At 45.1% G+C, this 26,051-nt stretch overlaps 3 protein-coding genes across 7 annotated transcripts; 2 read left to right on the forward strand and 1 right to left on the reverse strand.

The window, feature by feature from the left end:
- Positions 1–239: 239 nt before the first annotated feature.
- Positions 240–12,417, reverse strand: RAC1 (Rac family small GTPase 1). 3 transcript variants are annotated; one of them, XM_032447542.2, is made up of 7 exons: positions 12,188–12,417; positions 6,328–6,399; positions 5,961–6,078; positions 4,037–4,093; positions 2,575–2,637; positions 2,009–2,168; positions 240–1,839 (listed from the first exon to the last, which is right to left on the reverse strand). In XM_032447542.2, the coding sequence occupies exons 1-7, from the start codon at positions 12,220–12,222 to the stop codon at positions 1,709–1,711; spliced, it is 636 nt and encodes a 211-aa protein (XP_032303433.1). In that variant the 5' UTR covers positions 12,223–12,417; the 3' UTR covers positions 240–1,708. The 3 variants fall into 3 exon arrangements, with proteins under 3 accessions (XP_032303433.1, XP_015732541.1, XP_085370318.1); XM_015877055.3 differs by lacking the exon at positions 4,037–4,093; XM_085514192.1 differs by lacking the exons at positions 4,037–4,093; positions 12,188–12,417 and adding an exon at positions 6,959–7,055.
- LOC146758703 (uncharacterized) lies at positions 2,631–13,842 on the forward strand. Of its 2 annotated transcripts, none has more exons than XM_085514194.1 (5): positions 2,631–2,818; positions 7,669–9,400; positions 11,075–11,289; positions 11,498–11,659; positions 13,320–13,842. In XM_085514194.1, the coding sequence occupies exons 2-5, from the start codon at positions 9,386–9,388 to the stop codon at positions 13,336–13,338; spliced, it is 411 nt and encodes a 136-aa protein (XP_085370320.1). In that variant the 5' UTR covers positions 2,631–2,818; positions 7,669–9,385; the 3' UTR covers positions 13,339–13,842. The 2 variants fall into 2 exon arrangements, with proteins under 2 accessions (XP_085370320.1, XP_085370319.1); XM_085514193.1 differs by having other exon boundaries at positions 11,498–11,630.
- Positions 13,843–17,287: 3,445 nt separating this feature from the next.
- Positions 17,288–22,479, forward strand: SMIM10L3 (small integral membrane protein 10 like 3). 2 transcript variants are annotated; one of them, XM_085514199.1, is made up of 2 exons: positions 17,288–17,726; positions 19,116–22,479. In XM_085514199.1, exons 1-2 carry the CDS (start codon positions 17,461–17,463, stop codon positions 19,231–19,233), a joined length of 384 nt encoding a protein of 127 aa, XP_085370325.1. In that variant the 5' UTR covers positions 17,288–17,460; the 3' UTR covers positions 19,234–22,479. The 2 variants fall into 2 exon arrangements, with proteins under 2 accessions (XP_085370325.1, XP_015732543.1); XM_015877057.3 differs by having other exon boundaries at positions 17,304–17,646.
- The last annotated feature ends 3,572 nt before the right edge of the window (positions 22,480–26,051 follow it).

The following is a 26,051-nucleotide window of genomic DNA, read 5'->3' on the forward strand; positions in this document are numbered from 1 at the left end:
TGGTTCTCACAATCTTTAAAGCACTGTGGCATGAGTAGCAACTCAAATGATTGTGCAGGGCTGCTGAAGAAGTGGGGGTAAGTACTGCGTTTAGTTCTGGTTTGTAACATCAGAGCATCACTGAAAGTGCCTGTGGTTATTCTGCACAAATAGCCTGAGCACCCACATAGCCCAAGTTGCTGCTTGTGCATAGAGCTACAAGCAGGAGAAAGCTTGCTCAAAGACTCAACACTCCCACATGTGATTCAAGGATTTATTAAGTCATACATGCAAAACATACTGCTAATTGCATTAGCAAAAGATCAATGTAAAAACTTCACAATTTTGCAACTTTTAAGTTTTGCTTTAGTGGTCGAAAGGGTGTAGTTCAACACTGTATTCCTGCCAGCTGAGGATGTACAGAACATTAGCACTAGTTTACAGAACCTCACAGACCCAAGTTACCGTTACTCAATCTATGCTGCACATGGACATGGAGGTGACAAAGAACACTCGTCTGCATTAGTAATGTTACAGTGTTGGGGATATCTGGCAAATAGTGACATCTGAGAAGGTTCATAGATTATAGAGGTCTAAAATATAAAAATTACTAAGATGTGTAAAGCTGCTTCACATGATTTTTACACCTAGTTAATAGACTAAAAGCTCCTCAGAAAGCATAACTTACTGGGTTAGAAATAACAGGAACAGAAGAAGGCTATGCTTGATCATTCTACTTTACTAAAAAAAAAAAAAAAAGAATTCTATAATCAGAAAGGTTTTAAAATACAAGCTCTATTGCTCAGTAAGAAGAGATTCTACAAGAAAAGCATTTACTACACAACATGTGGGAATGACTGTTCAAAACTAGCTAAATGAATGCCCTACATGAACGTCAAAGGAACTTACCTATGAACACCAACCTCTCTTCCACTACTGCACGCCTGGGGAAGCAGTCACCAATTTTAACCTTAAGTAGAGTTGACTCAATTTCAACTACTCTGGCAGTGTAGTGTAAATTGATCTGTATACAGTGTCAAAATACTGTCTGGCACTATCAGTTGATCCAAGCCAATATTTCATCACAACACAATGCTGTCAAAAGGACTAAACACACTTCAATAAGAACAGTTTTTGTTTTTTAAATCACAGCAGCAAGAACTAGATTGCAACCAAGCCCTTACCAATGATAAAGCGTTTTACACTGTGACTCGAGGTTGTCAGTCATTGTCAGTGACTTGGGTTCAATATACAATGCTATGCAATGACCCTGGGTTGAGAAAACATTTAATAATAAAATGCTGGACTGCAGTGTTTTGCTAATTACACGGTTCAGTTACTGTGAAAAACTAGAAAGTGTTTTTGCATTTCTTAACAGAAATTAGAGTCATCTTCAAGAAGAATCTTTAAAAAACAGTTTAGTGCTTCGTGTTCGTTCCTAGCACAACAATGCAACTTAGTTCAGCAGATAGTTTGGCAACACTTAAGTAATTGAGCAAGAATAAGATTTTAAAAATAAGGCTTTATATAGGTTTGTCTTTTAGGATTTTGCTTTTAGTAGAATGAAAAGGAACTTTCATACTTCAAACAAATGAAACCATGGAATTATTGATCGGTTCAAAAATTTATGGAAGAGAACTAATTTATAATAGACAAACTTGGCATTGAATGTGAATGCTCCATTGTTCTGAGCAAAGCACAGGGTTTGGAGGGGTGGGGGAGGGTGACTTTACAGCAGCAGACATTTTCTCTTCCTCTTCTTTACAGGCGGGGGGCACAGAACTGCTCGGATAGCTTCGTCAAACACTGTCTTGAGGCCTCGCTGTGTAAGTGCTGAGCATTCTAGGTATTTCACTGCACCTGTGGGAAGCAGGGGGGCAATTACAAAGCAGCTCTCTGCAGTTACAGAAAGTACTGCTTCTGTAGCTAACTCCACAACAGAAGCCTGGCATTTTTGTTAATTACGCTGCAGAATCTTCCACAAATAGAAGTTAGACCCAAGCCCACAGTAGCCCCATTGCAGCCATACCTATCTCTTTTGCCATGGCAAGGCCCTGTGGGTAGGTGATAGGAGTCAGCTTCTTCTCCTTCAGTTTTTCAATAGTGTCTTTATCATCTCTGAGATCGAGTTTGGTACCCACTAAAATGATGGGAGTGTTGGGGCAATGGTGCCGCACCTCAGGATACCACTGCAAAGAAAGCAGTAACAGTGTCATTGTGTGGGTTCTCCAACTGTACAATTGTAAAGCTCAGAGCTTTTCATGACACTTTCAGGTGTCAAAGAACAAAATTGCAAAACAATTCTTTATTCATGCCAACAGGTATTTCCATATACTTAGAAATCATCCTATTAGGGCTGTATCTTTTCTCTGTGCTGTATTTTCCCCACCCATAGCAACCACCTCTCCTTTGTGACCACGCTGCCATAGGCTCAGGTGTCCAAAGGGCATGAAGAGATGTAACGGCAGCAGAGCAGGTACCTGAATGGTGACTGACAGAACAGTGCTGCCAGCCTGTTACATGCATTTGTTTTCCCTTCAAGCCACTGTACAATTAACAAGATATTTAACTGAAATGATGCCAATTTATATTTACCTTAGCACGGACATTTTCGAAGGAAGCAGGACTCACAAGGGAAAAGCAGATTAAGAAGACATCCTAAAAAAACAAGGTGGACAAAAGTTATGAACCTCTGGAAAAACTGCATCACTGTGAAGAGATGAGCACCCCCACCATCTGTACCACAACTTGCAAGGCGACGATGGACACGGCTGGATGCTACAATCAGAGGCGGCTTTCCCCGTGGGAAATCCATTCCCAGACTGCTACAAGCAGAGAGGTATGTGGGGAGGGAAACAAGTAGATTGTAATCAAGTGTATAATCAGCTATTGCAGTAGCTAACAACCAAACTATCATCACTGTACTGCAGGTTTATTGCCCTCAACATTCCTTTTCTCTTACTGACATAGAAACATTTAGAAACACTTGAGCTCCCTGACAAACATAGCAGTGATGAGGCAAGAGACTGGCTTCTAAGCTGGGGATGGGTGCTCTAAGCAATTTAGCCCTTAAAAGACACCTAAAAAAATTTACAAACTTGTGTAACAAAACTGGGATTGAGAAGGGTATTAAAAATCTCAATCACACTGCCTCCATTCTTCCATTTGCAATCTAAGACGAAGCACAGACAGAAAAGTGGGCTCCTTTAGGGAACTTACACATCTTGCCTGTCACTTGAAAGCAAAGATTATAAATAAGATTGTGTGAAATGATCACACAGCAAATGTTTCTGCTAATGGCTGTACTTTAAGAAAGCACAGAAAGCAGTGAGCTCCATTACAGCCATCTACAAGCACTCCAACTAAATCCACAGGTTCACTCTGTGCAACTAGATGGGGTCAGTTCTGCTGTATGACCCCTAATTCAATAGACACTTCTCAAACAGGCCCAACTTTCCCCAGCCTTCCTTTGCACCCATACTTACTTACTCCAGCATCAGATGTGTTAAAGAATTAGGCATTTCAGAATGTTAGTTGATTGTGCTGCATTTCAAGGCATTTTTTGTTAGGTCAGCATCTGACATCTGCATTGCTAAGCACTTGCAACCCAGTTGTTCATGCATCACCCCAACAAGTTTCCAGAGCAGCAACCCAGAAAAAGAAAGAAACAACATCAAATAATGTGATACTATGGCCACTACTTCTGTTTTCCAATTCTGCAGGTTTGTGGTGATTGAAGCTCTGCACACTATGCAGACTCTCCCCTTTACTATCTCCAGAGATCAAACATTGGTGTGACCCTGAGAACTTATTTCAAGAGTTCAGGTGTCTCGCACACTACCAATCTCAATGAACAGGAACAAATGCCTTTTATTTGTGTGAGATGCTTTAGTCTTAGCAAGTTGTAAAGAGATGAAGTAATGGAGATTAGGGTTAGGAACAAATTAGTTCCAAGAGAAGTAGTTTGTTAAAAAAAAATAGGGGCCAATTTATCACTGTCATAAGCAAGATGAGATGACAGAACTTGGAACTGAAGTTTACTTATGCAGTTACATACGGCAATAGGTTGATCTGTCAGACTGGAAGATACATTCTTACCATTGGTTCCTCCAACCTAGTAACAGTATGAGATAATGTTACTCCTAAAATGGATGTCAGGGAAACTTCACGAGTGATTGGTGCTCACAAGTATTTACAACGTGCCTTTCTGTCTCCGCCCTGCAACTCAGCACAACCAGCAACCTGCACCCACACCTGGCTGCCAGGCTTCCCATACACCAGTGTCAGTCTTCACTGTCAAATGTGCTTGGAAGAACAAGCACCAGACAAAAAAAAATCCTCTTAATTGCCTTTTGGTTTCTTTTCTTGAGAAGAAGCAAGGTTAGCCAGCTCTGTTGCTTGTTTGTTTTAAATGAGTGTCTTGTGCGTTTTGGCCTCGAAGAGCTGCTCAATGTTGCCTTACTGCACAGCTGAGAACTGCTGCACAGGAAATTCAAGATGTAGTGCCCTATCTTTCCACTTTTTGCTGTAAGAAATTGTGCAAGCTGAGTAGTGACAGCATTGCAGGCCTTTGCTTATCAGTTGGACGTGCGCATACAGAAGAGATTTCCACAAAGAATGTTTAGATTGACACAGAATTCTTTTGCAGACTGTTAGAAAGCCACAGCTATTTCAACGGGCTGACAACACGCACGTGCACTGGGGAGGAACATCTTCCTTTGCCATCAGCTTTTCCACACTATTGAGTGTGGGAAAATTTGTTTTAAGACCCAATTTCTTTTTTACCCTGCATTACCTTTCTATTGTAGGTTTTAAGTAAACCTGAAGTTCTGTTAAGTGTCCAAAATATATTGAAGTTTTAGCCAAAATTTCCAGTTATTCTCTGCTGAGGAAAGGCAGACAGCTCTGATATTTCTGTCAGAAGTGCCTACAGCTGACAGGTTGACATCCATCTTGGGGTCAAAGGAAAGCCTAATTTATGAGTTAGTGAGCAGTGAATTATGGAAAACTGTGAATTAATGCAAAAATACTAAAAAAAGAATTACAGAATTTATTTAATAAGATCCTCGTTATTCAGGAGAGCGGTTATGCTGCAGAATAATTAGAACAAATCTGCACTTAATATTATTAACCCTGAATTACTAACTGTCAACAACAGCCGACAACAGCAGTAATCAATGCTGACAGCACCTGCAAGTCACTGCTTTTCTTTAATGAAAGGATGCCAGCACCAGCTGAACATGACTGCTCTAAGCCAACCTCTGCAAAGACCAAATGCAGCTGAAGTCCCACTGGAAAGAAAGAGTAGATTACTTCAGCATTTTCTTTGTAAAAGGAAGAACAGTGTGCAGCCAGGACTTAACCAGTTGCAAGCACTGCAAACAGAAACACGTTTGTATGGATGTTATAGCAGGAACTGCAGTAAGTAAGAAAGCAGCCATGGGGTTAAGTAGATTTGAAAACCACAACCCAGCCTCTGTCAATACCACTAAGATCTTCATTCAGGATTGCCTCTTTCACATTTAGTACATCTGCACAGAGGCTAAACAACATCAAGTGCTTAGCAGTGACAGTGTCAGGCTGCGGCCAAGCATCGTGCCTGAAAACAAAACAAACCCCACTTTTGGCAGCCATGCTAACTTTAGTATCAATGGACTCACTGATGGGACTACTCTACTCAGGTTTTGTTGTTCCCTCCTCCCCCCCTCTTTTAATTTCCTCTTTTAATCATTAATTCTGGTTAATTCTGAGACTGCAACTACATAAAACCAACATGCATCAATGCTCGCAAACACCCAAGGGTGTAAATTTGAACATCTATATAGCTGTATGCACATCAAAGATTCTTGCTACAGCAAGCTACCATCCTTCAGCCTACATGCAACAAGTACCTTAATACAGTAAGAAATACAGCTCCAGATGTAATATCTCCAGAACAGCTTAGCGCTGTCTACCTTCTTCAGTTCCACACCAGTACTTACTGTTTGGGGGTAGGAGAGTGGGCGTAGTCTGTCATAGTCCTCTTGACCAGCTGTATCCCACAGGCCCAGATTGACCGGTTTGCCATCAACCATTACATTAGCAGAGTAGTTGTCAAAGCTAAAAAATAAAAGTTAGCTGCATTTGATTGTAGTCAAATTGGGCACCCGAGTATTTCTTCCTGCAGAGTCATAACTAGGAAAGCTATAACACTGCACTTCTGTGCAGCACACACAGATGCTTGGCCAGATGTTATGATGGCACTGAGTGGTGTGTGCCCACAATTCAGCAGGCTCAGTGAGGAAGCTGGACCAGCAGGAAGCACCAGTGGGTTGACAGGAATGTTTTTAGAATGTTGTAAGTACTTACACTGTGGGTATATATTCCCCAGGAAACGCATTGGTTGTGTAACTGATGAGTAGGCATGTTTTACCTACAGCACTGCAAAAAAGAGAAAGTTTACATGTAAAGAACATTCATCTCAAATAGCAAGCAATAATATTCCTCTTAGGGAAGAAAACTAATTACACCCAGTCACCTAAGGAACAATTGAGAGTGCCAGTAGAAAATATTACACACAAAAACAAGTAAGAGGCTGTAGCCTTAAGGTTACTGCTAGTGTGGAAACACAGCTAATATAAACATCCATTCTGTAACCCTTAGTTTTATTTTACATAAGTTTGAAGAAAGCTTGAAACCACATCATTTCTCAGCATATCATTATTTTTGCTGAAGTGAGAACAATACAAATGGCAGTGCTCACCATGATTATTGCTACTGCAAAGTGACTCCCGGCATGCATTCACCAAGCACTTCACTGGCTGCCTTACAGATAAACTGCATTCCAACAATGAAGACAGCACCCAAACCGCCCCACAGCCCACCCCACTGCCCTTCTCAGACACACTCCTGCACAAGGAGACTGGCACCGCCTCACAAATCACTTTCTCACACTTAAGCCAGTAGGAACTTCCTAATCTTGCTGTACATACAGACAAACCTTGCTGTTAGCAGCAGCTTGGACTCTCAAGCCTCCTGATTCAAGTCTATGACAAACTGAAGGAACTCATGAAAGCTTTAGTCTAAAACCACAGCTAGTATTAACAGCAAAGGAAATATTACCAGAAACCAAATGCTACTACTAAAAATACACTGTAATCCTTTTGCTTTTGCAGAAGACAAAGACAACTCTCAGAAATGAGCATTAGTCATGGGCTCATAGCTCTCCTGCTGCAAACAACTGAGGCGTTCCTATCTGAATTTTAGCAACTGTTTTACATTTGAATCATAGCATTTCTTTTCTTTCTGGAGAACCTTGGACTGCTACTTCATACACCTAAGATCAGCTTCAAAATGCTATTTAAAATCACTTAACACTCAATGTTAGCCCATCAGCCCTACCTAGTGACTCACAGTTCGAGGGATGTTAAGTACCTCTACCATAGCTGAACCCAGGAACAGCTCAGTGCCACTTAACCCAGGAGGGCCATGGCAACCCCTGACAACAGCACCACACACATTCAAGCCATGAAAGAGGAGCTGCTTCACTGTGCACAGCAATGCCACAGATTTTTAGCCTCCATGCCTATTAATTGCACTTTTGTTCCTGAGCAAAACGTCCCACTAATCACAGCACACGGTGGCAGTTTCCTGCCCTGCTTTGCACACATGCTCTAAGGAAACAATCTGATTTTCTTCTTTTTCTTCCAGCATACACCCTCCTGAACCGAGCTGGCAGAACTGAACACCAGAATTTTCCTCTGCTCGAGCAAAGTACGACCTGCAGATGTTTTCCTGTCGCAACACGCTTGACACACTCATGTACAGAGCAGCACAGAGATTTATCACGCAAAAACTTCTGTGGGAGAAATCTGGGAGCTGCGTGCCATGCAGTTAAGCTGGCTTAACAGCTGCCAGCAGAGGAGATCCCGTGCTGTCCCCATTGCAGGGGCACTGGGCTGACTGCTAACAAGCCGCTACGCGGAGGGAAAGCTCCACATTCCCCCAAGGACAACCTGCTGCTCACATCCTTGGGATGCTTCATCAGCCACCGTGTGCTGCTGACTGCTGTCAGCGAGCTATAAAGCAGGCTCTGCCAGTCCTACCGACCCAGGACAAACGTGAAAACCCTCAAACACTGAAAGCAGCAAGGAGCACATTCCCTAGGAAACTTCCTGAGGCTCAGAGCTACGTGCTCATGTGCTTCCAGAACCTGGCTGGTCTGATGCTTCGCTTTCCAGTGGGTTCATTACAGACAACAAAAGCTTATAACAAATTCATATGGAACTCCACATTTTCAGCAGAGGCCCAGGAACCTGTCTCAGCGCTCAAGTTTCTTTGCTCACCCTGCTCTGAAACCGGTGAGTCTGCTCTGGCTAATAGAACAGCACAGGGAGGTGGTGACAGGTTTCATTCCATGCTGAGAAGCGCCTGCCTGCAGCGTGTATCTGCAGCACAATCAGGCAGCCACTTGAACAAGAAAAAACACGTTCAACAACCCTGTTTCAGGCCTGCTCCGTTCCAGGCTTCCTGCTTCCCTTGCCTTCTGGCTCACTGCCCCACAAATCGGGTATTACAGTTACCAATCCTCAAAATGAACTTCAATACCTATCTTTGCAATGAAGCACAACCTCTGAGTACTTACAGCTTTTCTCTAAGCTGACCAACTTCTGTGATAAGGAACTTAGAACTGCACTTGTTTGGCAAAGCATAAATCCTTGCACATAAAGACGCAGACTCTGAGATACTTCCAAACCAAACTTAGTCATAACAAAATTTCGAGCAACTGCTTAATCACAGCTCTGTCCACCCACGATTGCATCAAATGAAACTGGTAACATTTGACTGCAATTAAAAACATGGCCAACAGAAATTCAGCATTTTAATGAGTTGCAGTGAATTGCTTTCTGACACCTTCCAGGAACCAGTCTTTGTAAAGCCACATATGTTGTTCCTGGAAACAAGGCACGCCATCCCTTTCTTACACTAAGCGGTTCTGCAGAGCTCCCCGTGTTCCTGCTGCTGGCAGACACGTATGTGACTCGCTCTGAACGCCATCAGACGATGTGTGCCAGCATTTCCTCCATCCTGCAGGCACCAGAGCTGCACAGATGCTGCACTCTCCTTCTCTCCCACGACTAAAACCCAACTGCACGAATTTAGTTGCTGTTTGCAGCCACAGGAATGGAGGCGGAGGCCAGCTGAAGTAATTGCTGTTTAATTCCAGAAATGTTGATATCTGCAAACAGGTGGCAGCCTTCTGAAAGCCTCTGACAACATCCTTCCTCTCTCAGCTGCATGAACCAGCTCCACCCCAGGCGTGCTGCATGGCTCAGGTCTCCATTCACATCAAGCAGCAGATGGGACATCACCAGCACTGTTCTTGGACAGAATTGCCATCTTTTTGCTACAGCAGAGGTTTAGATATATGCCACTTTTCCAGGTGAGCTGCTTTTCTCGCTGTGACACCCATCTCCCCAATATATCGCTCAGCATTTCCAGTACTACCCAATGTGTAGAAGTGCAATAGCAGAAGTTCCTACACTTGGAGTCGCTGCACTCTCCATAGGTGGCACTGGAGGGCGGAGGTGCTTGGAACCTCACCCTGCACTCAGTAAGGAGCCCATCACCCCCCTTCCTTCCTCTTGACAAGTTATCAGATCAAGCAGCACAGCTTTAGCCAGCAAGGCCTCAAGGCGAGCACAATTCCAAACACAGACTCTTTTCTTACAATATTTTTACAATGAAAACCAGCTCCAGAAGAGCAGAAAGCTGACCGTTTCTCTGTCACCCAATAATCATCATTCCAAAGCACAGAACTTCCCCCAGCGTTACACGAGATCACTTGAGATTTCATACCACTGAACAGCTGCTTTTTCAGAGTGAAAACAAAAGCTGCTTAAAATAACTCCTAGCAGTGCTCTCCACAAGTGTCAGTCAGCAGCAGCTCCTGCCCTTATTATCCCAGCACACGTTCCTACTGCTCTGCATCTTCCGCAAGCACAAGCAACAGTTGCTGTTTATTTTCCCTCTAACAATCCTCACAATGAAAACAAGGGCAAAACAAGATTGCACAACCAGCAAACATGCTGTGTTTTGCAGCCAAATTAGAGCTCTAAAAAGATACCAGTCAGAGCCCTAAGAACAAACAGGGCTTCCATATCAGAAACCGCCTGCTTGCTTCCAGCTGTTAAGGCTGCACAGGTACATCCCCAGCTGGTTTGTTCCCAGCGGATCTCCACAGGATACAGAAATCAGCGCCTAAGTTTTATGTCATACGAGCAAATCTTTAACCTGCATTGTTTTGCTGAAGTACCGGAGCTTTAGCCTTATCTAAGCCAAACATTCCGCATTTACCAGAACGCCTGTAATGTCTTCACTCCTGAAGCAACAGCAGAGAAGCACCATAAAATATTTAAAAATCCCAGCAGAAGTCAATGAACAGATAGCAAAACTGAGCAGCGGCTTCTAGATGGGATCCTAGGAGGTATGTGCTTCTAACTGCAGAGGAAGGAAAGCCCACTGAATGCCGTGTTTTGTTCACACGTACGTGTAAGACTTGGGTGGGATGACACACTTTCATTTCCAGCAGGAAATGCATTGAGAAAAGGAGTAGTTTACAAAGCAAGAGACAAAGAAGAACTGCTTTGCTGAGCGAGTCATTGAGTAACACAGGGTCCGTACTGAGCTCCTCAACCCAGCAGAGGAAACAGGCAGAACTTTCTCCCCACCCAAACTCGATGCACCACGTTGATTTCCAGCACTGCCACAGACATCAACTCACTTTAAAAACGACAATTAAAAAAAGGGATTTTAGTCACCTTTAAAGTCAACGCAACCGAAAGGTTTGCCTGCAGTCACGCTGCCCACCATCCATCAATTACAGTGATGGATCCATCAGTTACAGTGCTATGACAAGTCTCTGTCAGATGATCAAGTGCTCAGTACACTCGTGTTCGGCTCAAAACCTGCACAGTAAGAGCAGGCCGAACACATGTGCCACGTGAGCTCAGTTTATCTTTCTAACAGCTGCCAGCTCAGGGACTCCAAGCCTTGTTGAAAAATACAAAGCCACACACAGGAAACTTGAAGGTTAATCCACCACATTCAATTACAGAGACAGCAGCAAGGCCATCAGCCACACTTACAGCCTCTGTCACCCGCAGGGTTTGCTGTGACACCGATTATGCTCGGCCTACACTGGGATTTTTGTTTCTACCGAGGGGGAAAAAAGCCCCGTGGAAGTGCACAAGCCACGCCTTGTTCAGCTGCCCTGCACTGCTGCCCCAGCGAGAGAGAAAGGAGCCTCTGGGCCAATGGCAACACATGGTGGTGAGTACTGAGAAGCAGCAACACAACATCCCCATCACAGCTGCAGTGCTTATACTGGAATCCAACAGGTCAGCTTAGTGCTAACCTGATCCTAACAACTTGTTTCTAACTAATGTATAAGGCACATCCCATTCGGAGCGCTGTAGGCACAGCAGTGATTTACAGCTGAGTACGATGTTAATGAGTTGGGTTTCGATTGCTTTCTCAGCCTCTTGCAGGCAGGAACCTCCCCAGACGGGAGCCGTGCGAGCAGGAAAACGCTCAGCTCACACGGCGCGTATGGTTCGATTAGAGCGGAACAGATTGTTCGTAGTTGTGCAGCAAAAAGCGGATGTAGCGATGTGAGTTCGGTACTTTGTGGCTCCACACGGTACGATCCGCCCCCCGCCCTTCAGCCCATTACCCCCGTGACGCGCTGCCTCCTCCCCGGCGCGGCCCCGCACAGCGCACAGAGCTCACAGCTCACAGAGCTCACAGAGCTCAGCTCACACAGCTCACAACGCACATTGCACAGCTCACACAGCTCACAGCTCACACAGCTCACAGTGCTCACATCCCGCAGCCCCGCTGGGCCCCGCCCGGCCGCCCGCACCCCCGCCCCGCGCAGCCGCCTCGGTCGGCACCACCCGCCGCCACGGCGCGGAGCGGGCTGGGCTCGGGCTGGGCTCGGGCTGGGCTCGGGCTCGGGCTGTGGCCGCGTTCGGGCCCGCACCGGCCGCGCTGCTCCCGCCCCTCCCGTCGCCTCCATTTGCCGGCACTGGTCGCCGCCCGTCCCGCTCTCGCTCCCCCGCCCGCACAAGCCCCAACCTCCCGCTCGTCCCCGCGCCGCCCCCGCCCTCGGGATCCGGCGCGGCTCGGGCTCGGGCCCGACCGAAGGGGTCCGCGGGTCCGCACTCACCCGTCGCCCACCACCACGCATTTGATGGCCTGCATCGCGGCTGCGGAGCGGGGCGGGGCGTGGAGCGCCGCTCGATAAAGCAGCCGGCGGCGGAGCGCGTCTCAGTCGCTCCGCAGCGTGTCGCGGCCGCCTCCGCCCTGAGCCTGCGAGCGGGGACGAGGCAGCGGCCACCACCCAGGGCGGGGAGAGAGAACTGCGGGAAACAGGAAGCGGCCGCTCCGCTCACATCCGGCCGGGCTCCGCGCTGCCGCTCCGCCTCCGGGCCCGCTCCGGCCGCCCCGCCCTCCCGGGACACGCTGCGGCGCCGCCGCCCGGTTCCTCCGCCCGTCGGGGTCGGGCCGGGCTTCCCCGCAGCGCTGCGACACGGGCCGGTCCCGGTCCCGGTCCCGGTCCCTTCTGCTTTTTGCCGTCGTTGACTCGCACGGAGCCGCACAGAATCGCGCTGTCACGCAGCGGTGCTGCCGGGCCGGGCGGTGGCTCGGTGTGCCCGCACACCGGGATGCAGAACGCTGCCATCCCGCCCTGCCCGGCTCACTGCTGTGTCTGCCCGGCACCGCGCTGCCGCACGGCCACAAAGCTCACAGCTTTGGACACCATTTTGTTATCCCTGCCTTAACGCTCCTCAGGCCTGTCTGCCACGAGGCTGTTGTGCACAAACCGATGCACGGCATTGTACGAAACGTGTCAGTGTGGAATTAGGTTCGCTGTACAGATTTACCGATGTAACTCGAGTTAAGGCCAACCTGTGGCACTCACTGTGTGCCACCACGGACAGATGCCCGTTTCCCCTCAGGCCGGTCCCTCTCGCTCCATGTGCCAGCACAGAGCGCAGCCAGAAGCTTCCTTCCATCGGCAGATCCTCCTGCTGCCCTCTCTCCCCCTGCCATGCTGTGACATTCATTCAATCTGCCGGCAGGTTTTAGCCCAGATCAGTACACAGCCAGCTTCCCCAGGTGGGGCAGCCTGGACCACGCGTGCTGGGGCTGCCAGGCTGCACAGAGCCCTGGGTTTCTTTTTTACCCTAAGGAAACCATTTGTTTCCTCTAACTGTTGAAGTAAAAGTTGAGCAGATCAGGCCCAATGGCCCCAGGAGCCTTTTCCTTTCCACAGTTGCTGTTATTCTCCTTGGCAGACGCTGCTGGTTGGACTGATGCTCACATCCACCATTCTCCTTGTGTTGCCATCCATCAAAGGAAGCACGAGGAAGAGGCCCGAGCAGTCACTGCTTGTGCTGAGTGACCATTCACTGCAATCAACAGAGGTGCCATCCCAGGGGTTTATCCAGTGATTCATCTCCTATTCATTTCAGAACATGTCTAAATTATTTGGAAACTATCAAATGAAACCTCGTCGGTGGACAGAGCATCCCACAATATTTATTCTCATTCCTTTGGAGGGCAAGGATAATTCTCAGATATTTCATGTCAGTGTCTATCGCTGAAAAGAGAAAGGCTGTTTTTATAAAACCTGTATGTCCACGTTCCCCTGTACAGATGGAAGCTGAAACGATTCGTCATTCAGGCTGAATATCCTTAAAGCCCAGACTGCTCTGCCAATGACTTGGCAGCCCCGGGAGCTGCAGAAGGGAGCTGTGGGCAGTGGCACGGCGCTCCTGCTGCTCTTGGCTGCTGCAGCCGCTTCTGGGGCCTTTCAGATACCACACAGAAATAGAGCAGACGTGAACACTGTCTGATTCATGTCAGGGTCCTGAGGAGATCAGAGCATGGGAAGATTCAAGTGACATGTAGAAGTACTTCTCATTTCCCCACCTCCCAGTTCCTCCGCCATTTCTTTCTTACCCACATGGAGGACTGGAATTTGTTTCATGAAAAAGAATCGCAATGAAATCATCATTACAAAACAACATAGAAAGACAAGGATGAAAGCCATTGTGGAGGAAACACTGATATGAGCACAAATGGCATGAATGATCCTGTCGTGAAACAAGCAATATATTTTAATGCATTTCCTTTTCATTGCTCCTCTGGTTCTTCCGAGATCAGTTATTTTAAGCATTGCCAAGAATGACTTTAAAACACAGCATGCTCTCAGTACGTTCTGATTGGCAATTCTAACTGGATGCAGAAATGCTGATAATAGAAAATATCGAGGTAAGTGTTTACTGATAGTTTTTACAAACAGTACCACAGTTTGGATAATGCTGATAGTAACAGTCATACACTCTTTTTCCCCACTATATTTCCTATATTTTGAATTTGAAGTCCTAATGGATATCTCTCTCCAGGTAATTGTTCTGTACGTGCCCCGGAGGACAAACTGTTACTTGTGTGCGTGCTCCTTACAGCACACAGTGCACTGTTATTCTATTGCTAGTCTTCAATACCTTTCATCTAGGCTTCAATTTGTTCTTAGCTCATTTATATATCACTAGTAAGAAGCATATTGGTGTTTTAAAAAGAAAAATGCTCACCTACATGGCGCATAATGTTTAACAATTTGAAGATCTGTTATTTGTTTCCCCTGAGACTGTAAGGAGAAGCGGACACAGTTTGACAAAGTAGAAGAAATGTAGAATTAGAGAACAGGGTTGAAGACAGAGCAGGTGGGTAAGAAGTTACTGACAAACATCTTAATGCAAAAATGATCAGCAATGTGATTGCTCTGCAGAATTGTATATAGAATGGTTATGGATGCAGTTCACAGAGGAGCATGCAAAAAGCAAAGAATGAATGGCAGTAGCTATAACTAATTATAAACCTTTCCGTAATTCTGATAAGGTCATGGACCATAACTCTGAGGCTTAGGTCAGTCCTAATATTGTTCACCTTATCGTCCGTCACCCATTGCAATTGTTTCAAGTGTTTTGCTTAGACATTGAGAGGAAACCATCGTTTAAACTGTTTGGGAGCCTGTGTGAATGTGTGCACTGTGCGTGTGCTGGCACCGAAGGAAGATTATTATCCTTTGTGGATGGGGAGTGGCAGTGTAATCACACTGATGCAATACTGGAAAGTTTTACTCACCATGACAGCATTACAGAGACAATAATATTTTGTGCTCTTATAGCATCTTTCAAACCACTGCTGTGCTCTTTATCGCATTAGTTTATTAATAAAGCCACAAATAAATAAGCAGAGAAGCAGGGAGGTACCGGCACACACTGTATGTACAAGGAAACATGTCAGGGAAAAAAACAGAACACCCGAGAGTGATTCATCGATGCATTCTCCTGCTCCTGGATGGCACTTCCTGCTGACAGCAGGTCTGCTCGATTGCCTTCAGGAAATAGCATGTTAAAATATCTGCGTCAAAAGTAAAAGCGTGCCCTTATGGAGAGTGTTACAGCTCCTGTAGGGGCAAAAAGCTCCAATTGTAGCTCACAGACACTTGAAATTAGAGATTGGACTGAAGAAACACCGGAACCAATTTTACATGAAGCAATGTATCGGACTTGGTGGTAACAGTCAGGCCATTCATGATGCAGTATTAGGGATACAGTAACTGGTAGAAGGAATCTCGATTCACAGCACCAGGCACATGAAATTCCCTGCTGGGCTCTCATTCCATCCACCTGCCTCAGTGTCCTGCCTCTCACTCACTGGTCTCCATTGCTTTCCCACTTTTAAATCAGCACAGGATTTATTCAGGCTGTTAGGTCAGCACTTAGCACCTCAGATCCACGCCTAGTGCAATTGCCTGAGATTCTGAAGGCTTCTGCTTCTGCTTCATGATCTTTGCATTCTTTAGTTCTGTACCTTTGCTAACAGATCAGTTTTCGTAAACAAGACCATCACTGCAGAGGAGATCATTGCAGCCAGAGAGATATAATGGCATAAAATTCATGTTAGAAAAGAATATAATCTGCAAATAATAATGCACCATTTTGTACTTGTTCCAGGCAGACATTTTTGGCATGATTAGTTTCCTGAGCCTTGAAAAAAAGCCTGTAACAGCATGTGATGTGTGCACTGCTCAGATTTAGTACGCAGTCTGCTCTAGAGGAACCAACGCCAGCAGTAAAAAAGGAACCACAGCTTTAAATGTCAGCATTCGCTGCAACAGAGAGACAAGATTAAGGGAACAGGGAAATAAAATGCTAATATATAAATCTCTTAATTAATAATGAAGCATCGTAAAATAAATGCATCACATTAATGTGATGTTAGTGTAGATGACGCAGCTGGTACACACATACAATGGAAACGAGCCCTGTACTTTCCTCAGGTAGCTTCTACAAATACCTCTTATGTGAACAGTTTCAGTTAAAGAAACCACATAAGGCTTCGCATTCACTTCTGCCTGCCCTGCTGTTTAGCAAGCGGTAACACACAGTGATTGCTGCAGTGAGGAGCGTTGAAGGCAGTAATCCCTGCACATGGCTGTGAGTTCTGTGGAATAGAGACACCATTATCCAGTAATTAACAGGATCTGAGAATTCTCTGTGCTCCTTCAGTTTTTTTATTGCTCGTAAATAGCTCAGTATAAATAAGGGAACGAGGCTTTCTGCCATCCAGGACAAATCGTGAGTGAGCCATTGCTGAAGCACAGATGTGTAAGATGGAGATTCCCTCCAACTTGTACCTGTCTGGGCATCAAACAGTTCCATAAATGAACCTGTAGATGCAGAGCAAGAGGATAAAGGTTCAGTGCTTCTAGTTGAAGGGGCCAGGCCTCTGTGAGCAGTTTCCCTGTGGACAGGCGGGTGTTGATGCCACTTCTCAATTGAAAGATGCTTTTCTGACAAGTTTCCCCTTTTTCCAAGGGCTGCACATTGCTGCTGCCTGTGACGCTTCCTGTGCAGAGGGACATGGCCCCAAATAGAGCACTGCGTTCAGTGCCTCAATATAACCACTAGGAAACTGTCCAGGCTGATGGCGGCACATAAACCACAGCTGGTTTGTCCTCATATCTGATAATCTCATATCACTTGACAGATATGAAACAAAAACCAGCAGAAAGAAACCGGCATCCAGTTGCATTATCTTTGCGATTTGCATTTCTTTGTTGTTAAGCTCAACGTTATTCCATCACACGCGGTGTTTATTTAAACCATTAGCTCCGAACCGACACTGTCCGCACCCTCCGTCCCCCCCCCCGCTCCCCGCCCCGCCCCGTTCCCGTCCATGTGCGTCGGGGCGGCTTTGGGGCGGGTTTGGGGCGGCACGTTGCGCGGCGTAGCGCGCTGACATCACACTCAGGGCGCCGGCGGCCGCGGGTTCCTCCCGCTGGCGACACCCAGCGCCGGGCGCGGGGACGGGGCGGCGCAGGGTCCGCAGGGTCCGGGCGTTGCGGCGGGGCCGCGGCGGGGGTATATGGCGGTGACTGTGTCCGCCCTGGCTGCCAGGCTCTCTCAGTCGGCCGCGGCCAGGTCGTACGGCGTGTTCTGCAAGGGGCTGACCAGAACCCTCCTCATCTTCTTCGACCTGGCCTGGAAGCTCCGCATTAACTTCCCGTACCTTTACATCGTCGCCTCCATGATGCTCAACGTGCGGCTGCAGGTGGGCGGCGGGGCCGGGCCGGGTGTTGGGAGCCGTGTGTGGGGGCCCTGCAGCCGGCCGAGGCTTCGCTGGGCTTATGTGTACGTAGATTAGATTATAGATATCGCACCGCTGAACTGCTCGGTTTGCGACGGACCCGCAAGGATCCCCGGGTCCGGCTGCACGCAGGGCCCCCAGTCCTGTGTGTGACAGCGGGGTCCCAGCGCTCCTGAGCCCCCACCCCGCCGCCCTCCGGGGCTGCACCTTCCCCTGAACCCCGCCTGACTTTGCTCAGCCGTTCCCAGTTCCTCAGTCATTGTTAACGTAAATGCATCACCGGCACACACAGCTTGACGTGTGATACAACAATTTCCTGCTTCAGTTTCTATTCTCAAATCCGAGAGCAATTAGAACAGGGGAATCACGGAGGGACTGTTAAATAATCATGTCACTGTGTACAAATGACAGCTCAGGTTTAATTCGTGTCTCTCCTGTGTTTCCACGCCACATGGGACTCCTTGAACAAGCTCTGACCTAAAGACGTTAATTAATAGCTCTAGCACCGTATGGAAGTTCTGTTGGTTTTGTGCTGAAATGAAAACGCTGCTTTTTACTGGCAACAGAAGCAAGCTGTGGGCTTTCCCAACTGGCATCTGCTGCAGCCAGAGGCTGATGCTTTCTGCTCGTAAATGCAGCTGCAGTGCAAGTTTTGACATCAGGCTGCTTTGTGAGTGCTGAGAGATCAGTCTGTCAGTCTGTGACGTGTGGAAGGTGAGATGAAATGGGAGGGCGGAACGCAGCGTCTCGTACTTTTATTTTTGGGACTCATTTGTCCTACAGTGCTGAAGTTTGATCCTGAGCCACACTGCCAAGAATTACACACGTCACACAGTAATAACCTTGGTGGCTAAAAATGCCTTGCCTCTGCTTCTTATCTGTGCTCGTATGGAATAGCTCTCTTGTAACAACATCAGCTCCCCATTTGGATGCAGTGCAAGCAGGCGGGTGCTCTGACCTGCTCCTTTGGAAGCTCTTCACACCACATCCCTGATGCCAGCATGTGCTTCTGTTTACAGGAAGATAACTTTAGTGTTTGCCTTTAATGTTAAGCCTCTAATCAGCCACAGACTGCATTTCAGTTAGTGGATAATCGTGCTGTGACACAGTGAATCTTTCTAGCTGCTCGTTTGCTGACTCATTTTGATGCTTGCTACAAACTCACTTTTGGTAAGAGGCTAAACTGAATCTGTATAAAGCAGCCTTGCATTGGGTGTACATTCTGCCCCTTTGGATGTGTTCAAAGCAGGCTGGAAGCAGAGCTGTCTCTTTGGAATACTTCACATTCTGCAGAATTGCTGTTTTCTATATCATGGGCACTGAGAAGCAGTGATATAGAGAAAGGATGAGGCAACTTGCAGGATGAGTTTGGGAGGAAAAAGAAAACGGGGTGGGGATTTCATGTAGTAACTTCCTGTATTCTTTCTCTTTAGGTCCATATTGAGATCCACTGATTTGTCACTTGTGCTTCTTGCCCTATTTGGAGTCAATTGTGTTCTTCTTCAAGCTCGTTCTGCTGTGAAACAGCAAAGCTATGCTCATCTTCTATAGGAATATGAAGAAAGAATATTTAAACCTGGAAAGAGTATGTGATGGTGGCGGAGATCAGCACAAGGCAGCAGCTCACCTGGCACACATACATTCCATACTGAACAACTCTCAAAATCATAGTAGCAGTTTACAAAAGGAATCATTTTATTGTAACATCAGGAATTGTTCTCTCTTTAGGGATATACCTCCGCCTTTCGTTGGCTCAGAAATGCCTTTGAGTTCGAGTGAATCAGCAGGGAGAAACTCAAATGTAGCAGCTGTGTGGAAAGATTCATTGTGTCTTTGTTTTTCTTCCGGGAAAGACGGGCTGGATGGGGTTTCTCGCTGCGTTAATAGCATTTCAGTAATGGGCTGGCTGGAGAAAGCTTGTACTTTTGCTGGAGACTTCGGCTCGTGCTGCCCAGGAGACAACGCTGTATATTTTGCTCACATGTGGCTGGGGAAGTTGCGGTGTAATCAAGAACTGCAGTTCCTGGATATAGAAGTGAGCAGCATCGTAGGGAATGAATTGCAGCTTGCACTTCCTGGAGAGCCGGAGTTGGGTGGACTTCCTGATCCCTGTTCTGTTCCAGTTGCATCACTGAATGGTTTTACAATGGGACTCTTAAACAACTGTGTTTTTCCTCATTACTTAAACCTTGTTACTTCAGAGCAAACTCTTGGATATAAGAAAATGCTTTCAGATGTACTGTATGTGACTGACAGTTTTCACATCATACAGCTAGGAATGTCTGTGCTAGCTTTTGCACTAGCAGGTCTCTGGTATGAAGTAGCGAAGGTAAAAGTGTACTAAAGTTTTAATAATGTTGATTTTAAACGTTAATAGGAACTTAATTGAGAGACAGAGGGGAGGTTACGGTTCAGGTTTTAGTGATAAGTAAGTAGCTAATGTAAAAATTGCATTTGTGTAGCTGCTAGTAAAACTGGCAGTTGGGAATAATAGGGGCTTTTTTTTAGTACAGAATATCTGTCTTTGAGTGGAAAGAACTTCTTAATCTCAGAACTTTTAACACCAGAGCAGAACTGGGTTTGACTGTTTAACACAGATCTTTTGTTTTCTCAAAGTTTTGTATTTGCTGAGTACTCTGGCTACTGTTTACAACCATTTCCAATGAAGCTACTGCTTATAGAACTGAATTCTCGGTGTGAAACCAACTCTAAAGTATCAGTCCTTAAAACACTTTGAATAGGAAAGCCATTGGGGTGATGGTTTTTAGGGCGCAGCTCTCTGCAGTGGTCCTTTTCAAGGCTGTTACTGCTCCAACTTGTACAGGAATCTGTTCGCCCCATTGGGCTACAATAGGCACTATAAATAATTTCTAACAGAAATTCCTTGAAACAGCAATTGTTATCACTGAAGCATAAGTAATTATTTCTGGGCCTGTTGACTTTGGCACAGACTTCTGATAACAGGATTTAGCGAAGAATGGAGAAAGCATGTTGGAATCGATACAGCTGCTTCTGAATAAGAAATTGTAACATGTGTTCCCATGGGCACGTCAGTGGAGAAACTCATTGTGCAGAAGGTCAGAGACTGAACTTTGTGCCCAATGTTTTCAGTGAAGGCAGTTTTGTTAGAGGAAGGCTCAGTGTGCTCTGTGGACTTGCCTGAAAAGGGAGGTGCTGATGTGGTGGGTTAGCACGTGTCTTCTGCTAACTCCTCCATCACTCTGAGTCACAAGTAGGAATTTAATGGGCACAAAACTCACGCCAGTGGCTGACAGGCTAAGTGTCACTTTTGCTATCTAACTTACTTCACTTCAGATGTGGCATTTGGTTTGAACTGTATTCATCCAAAAAGCCGGGGGTGTTTCTAATTATTGTTTTTAAACACACCAGCACAGAAAAGTCCTTGACTATGAAGGTGAGATGCTGGGTAGCAGTGTGACAGGGAGACGTGCTGGACTAACTTTACTGAAGGTCAACTACACTAATTGCTGTGTTGGACAGTGTGCTGTGTTTTTATTATCCCAAGTGGCTGATTATTTCTTCTGGATGTCAGAAGAATTAAAAAGCCATTCGCTTGGATTTAGAAAATAACATTTTCCCTTGTGGGTACTTTTAACTGTTAAACTTCTGGACTTTTGGCTCTGACTCCCAGTCTCAAAATTACCAGAAGCTTTAAGGTAACAATGGATCATGTACTGTAAGTAAATGTATTGACAACAGTAGTTTCCTTATAGTTGAACAGCTCATCCTGTTCACTCCCATCTCCACTACTGCAGCTTTTCACCCTTGCAGTGGTAGCTCTACAAGTGTTTATGAATCAAGATTGCTTACGTAAATCTGGATCTGAAACCCCAAAACATAAGGCACAAAGACACTTTCCCCCAAGAGCCTGTAGCTTATTTAAGTGATGGTGTTAACACTTATCTGTGTGCAAATTAACCCTAAAAACAGCTGGCAGAGCTGTGGGTAAAAGGATGAAGATGGGGAGTGGAGCTGGAGCCTGTTAAAGCTGGCTTGGCTGCTTTACAAAATAAGAATTGTGTAACTGCAACTTGGTTGCTCTCAGCAGCTGTATGGGTACAGAAACACCCTCTTCCTGCGTGGTGGGCTTTCCTGATTGCTTTTGTAAAGCTGAACTCAGACACAGTCCACAACTGATTGCTTGAACTTCCTATTTAGAGAATCCGCAGCGTGGAAGATTCCCTTCCCTGCTGTGCATCGTTTGGGAGCTATGTATTTTTGGGAACCAGAGTTACGTAGCGCAGAAGTTTCTTAGTGTTGTAATGTTAATAGGCAAGAGGAATAGCTAAAAGCATAACATTAGGAATCCAGTTTCTAACTTGTCTGCTGTTAATGATCATTTTAAAAAAGGAAAAAGGAAAAAAAAAATAAAGGAAAAATGAGGGAAGCCACTGGTATGTTAAATGTGTGCACAGTGGAGTGCCAAGGGCTGTCTCATCACTGATAAGCCTATGCAGGAGGGAATACTGATCCCATGTATCACAGTCCAGGCAATATAGTCCTGTTTGAAGCAGAACTTGTACTGAGTGGCCTTTAATTCCTTGTTACCGGATCACTTTAAACACAGATACAATGCAGTTAAGTGATATGATGGGTTTTTGTGTATTATATGTATATTGAACATAAAATTTATAGAATGCCTTGTGGATTTCATTCAGTTTTAAGATAGGTTGTAGTACATATTCTTGGTTTTTATTGCTTAAGGCCTAAAAGGTAGCTTTCTAACTCCAAACATTCCTTCTGAAATTGAAATAAAAGATACTTGTCAAGCTAAAATCTCACATACTATACTGCACTTTAAGCTTGGGAAGGCCATAAATGGAAAGCACTATTCTTGCACTAATAGAACTGTTCCAGTGGTGGAGACAATGCTCAAATGGGTGTCTTCTCTTTTTTTCCTTCTCTAGGGAAGAATAGTAAGCCAAAATGACAGCTGTCCTTTGTGACTGTATTTAAATAAAACACAACGTGTGGTTTAGGCCACTGTTCTCCCTACGGATGTTTTGATATTAACTCATCTCAGAAGGTGGAAAATGTCTCAGCTAAGAATCAGGTTTGCATGGAGTTTTGTGGCCTCAAAAAGTCACACGTGAAACTGAGTTGCATGTGGTGGTAGGGTTGTTTTGAGATGATCACAGTAGAGAAAAATAAGTTTTAAAAGGGGCAGGGGATCTTTAAACTGAACCAGGAGATGCCTTTTTACTTCCAGTTCTCACGCCTTGCTGTTCTGTTGCTGCTGAAAAGGAGTATTTCTGCTGAACAACTCTGGTTGTTTAGAAGTTCACTGATCAGTGTCCAGATCCCTCCTGCAGTACATAGCAAAGAGCTCCTTCTGCCATCAGAAGACAAGGAAATATTAAGTATGTAGATAATTGCCCAATACTTTCCCGCAAACATACGCTTAATGGAAGTTGGCAATATGGTGTACTGCTTAAAAACAGAGAATACACTTTAAAATGTGTGTGCACAAACTCTGCATGTGGGTAAAAAACCGTATAATCACAGTGTGGTGTTGGAATGCTTATGTAAACTATTATTTACTTTTCTGGCATTACAATGCAAAATGAAGTAGAGGTGGTGTTGTAATTCTCAGTGTGGTAACAGTGCAATCTTAGGAATCATTTGTGTGCATCATCTTGCACCATGAGGCAGTTTTAACTGTAGGCAGCTTTCAGCCTTTTGCTTTTTCAGTGTTATCGTTTGGTGTTGGTTTTTTAAGACGCAAAGACTGCACTTTCTTAAGCTTTGCCAAAGTTTGCCTTTTTTTCTCCCTGTTTCCCCCCCTTATGTGTGTATGTGTACACATATGCTAAAAGTAGATGTTCTTTCAGTTTCTGGAGGCAGTCTGTCCCTACTTGCCCAACGTTTCAGCTTATTGCCACGTTTCTTGTTTGCTTTTTTAATTACGGCCTGGTCCTACCTGTAGCTGCCTTCTCCTCCCTTCCCATAAACTTTACCATAAGCGTATGCTGAAATTCTCTTCCTCTTCAGAAACGCTGCCCTGTAATTAATTATGAATAACAAACTGACAGAAACCATGTAGAGATTTAAGTATCCACAGGGTGACTTGGCTGTGACCACTGGTGTATCTGGCAGAGCAGCAGGGAGTCTTTTTCCCTTCAAAGCAAGATGTATTACCTCTGTCACACGAAAACTTCAGCTGCAGTGTAGGGCTCATCAAATACATTGTGGCTGATGTTTAAGAAAGCAATGATTGCAGCTGCAAGGCTGATTTTTCATTTCTGATCAACTCAGATACTGAATACGAGGACACAGGTAAACTATCTGCTGACACTTGTTGGGTGAATAAATAATGCGGCGGTGTTAGAATGATGCTGTCCTCCTTTACTACTTCATTGTTAATGGTGAAATCAAATAATAATAATAATAATAATGGCCTGAGGGACTTCTGTGTAGAACATCTGCCTTGACATGACTCTGGATACTTCTGTGATCTCAGTCTGCTTTCAACATCTTCCTGCTCTATGGAAGATCTGCATAGTTAGAATGTGATGCCCCAAAATGGTTAAAAATCAGTCTTCTACCAGTAGCAACATTCTTTGGTCTTCTTGTTGTGGTCAGTTTCACCCATCAAATACACAGATACCTGAGTGTAGGCAGTTCTCGTTCCCAAATGTCGGTACATCAATGTGTAGCACCTCATTCATTGGTGGATGAGTGTTCTGGGAACCTTCTTGGAAATGGGTTGTGCTCCCGCTGCCTGACACTCACTGTAACTGCTGACACCGTCATATGTCCTGCAAACTGTGATGCTACCCGTGCAAAGCAATTTCAGTCTATTGTTTTTGGCCTAATGTTTTCAGTGTGGGAGATAGAGAAGGTTGGCACAAACCATTTTTATGTGTGTTCCAGAGAAAAAACTGTTTACAACTTTGTATGTATTTCAGAAATCTAACACTTTATTACTTCTGAGTTTCCACAGTAAGCTTGAAATCTGTTGTCCTACTGCAATAAGTGCAGGCATTTGGTTGTTAGCGTGCTGTCTAAGCTTCCAGAAGCTGGTTGTGATGCTGCTGACTTACACCACAGGAGGGAGTTGAACATCTTTCCAATATTTCCAGCTATGGCATTGTTTTGATCTCAGTACAGTGCATTTCAGTTTATAAATATGCTGAATGTGACTGGTCTTATGGATTGTCACCGCAAATAGTTGGATGTACAGAATTAATACATGGCGGTATTATGGTATAATACACTGTAAATGTTTACATTTGAACTCTTGAGTACCGATTGTGGGTTTTATCGAGCTATTTAAAAACAGAAATAAATGTCTTATTAAAAAAAGGATCTTTTGTCTGTACTCAACAAAAGAACCAACTGTGCTGCTGCTCATCCCAGTGTTGCAGTCTGTGTATCATAGAGATGTACATGTAACTTAAACGTTCCTATTTCCGACTACATAGAGGGATAGAGGGTATTTTTGTTTTGTTTTACAGATACAATTTGAGAGATGTGTGCTCATCATTTGGCAGATGTATTAAAATCCTTTGAGGGAACACAGGTGTGTTTATGCTCGGCTTCGGATGTCTGCTAGCTGAGCTCCAGGTTAATTATACCCAGTGCTTTTTACCCTTCTTCTCTTTGACGTGCCTTAATGAACCAATCAGATTGAATTTAATTCCAAAGTATTTCCTGAGTTAGCCAGCCTAGTCTTGCACCACAGTTTAATTTCGGAAGAGGAAAGAAAAATGTCCTAAATGAAAAGATGTCATTTTCTTTATAAGAATATTTTTGAAAAGTAGATGGAACGCTTTGCCTTCCATTTAAAAGAATAGAGAATGTGTAGGGTTCTTGTTAACAAGGACTACTGCATGCTTGTAAAAGCACGCTGTAAATATCATGAGCCTTAGGAAGTGCCGTCTGTTTGCTTTCTATGCCCAAAACCTCCTTTATTTATCTTTATCCTCACAGTTCAAAGGAAGTTATAAAAACGTTTCAGAATTCTTGACAGTATTGTGCATTGTTAAAAGTACCCCGGGGGCACAGGACCAAAGCCAACACAAAAGTCCAACTCCTCTCTTGCTCACTGAAGAACAGGCCAGCAGCAATGACAAAGCAGGATGTTTCTAATACATTTTTTAGGCTGGGTGGAGCTGGAGCCTGGAGCCCTTAATCACTTAAGCTTGAAGTTATTCACAAATGACCCTTCAGAGTTCAGTGTTCCTGTCTGGCTTCTTGCAATAAGGCATATTTTTTACAGCAGAGATTCCTAAATAGCTTTTCAGATCTTAAGCCTTGCATTCCAAGTGCTGCGCGCTGACTGCAAGCATGCAGGACTGATTCCAGAGGTAGAAATAATCAGGACGTTTCCAGTTTCTGGCCTTTGC

This window comes from Coturnix japonica, chromosome 13, assembly GCF_054131305.1.
Source record: "Coturnix japonica strain WE chromosome 13, WE-NBRP24, whole genome shotgun sequence".
NCBI lineage: Eukaryota > Metazoa > Chordata > Aves > Galliformes > Phasianidae > Coturnix > Coturnix japonica.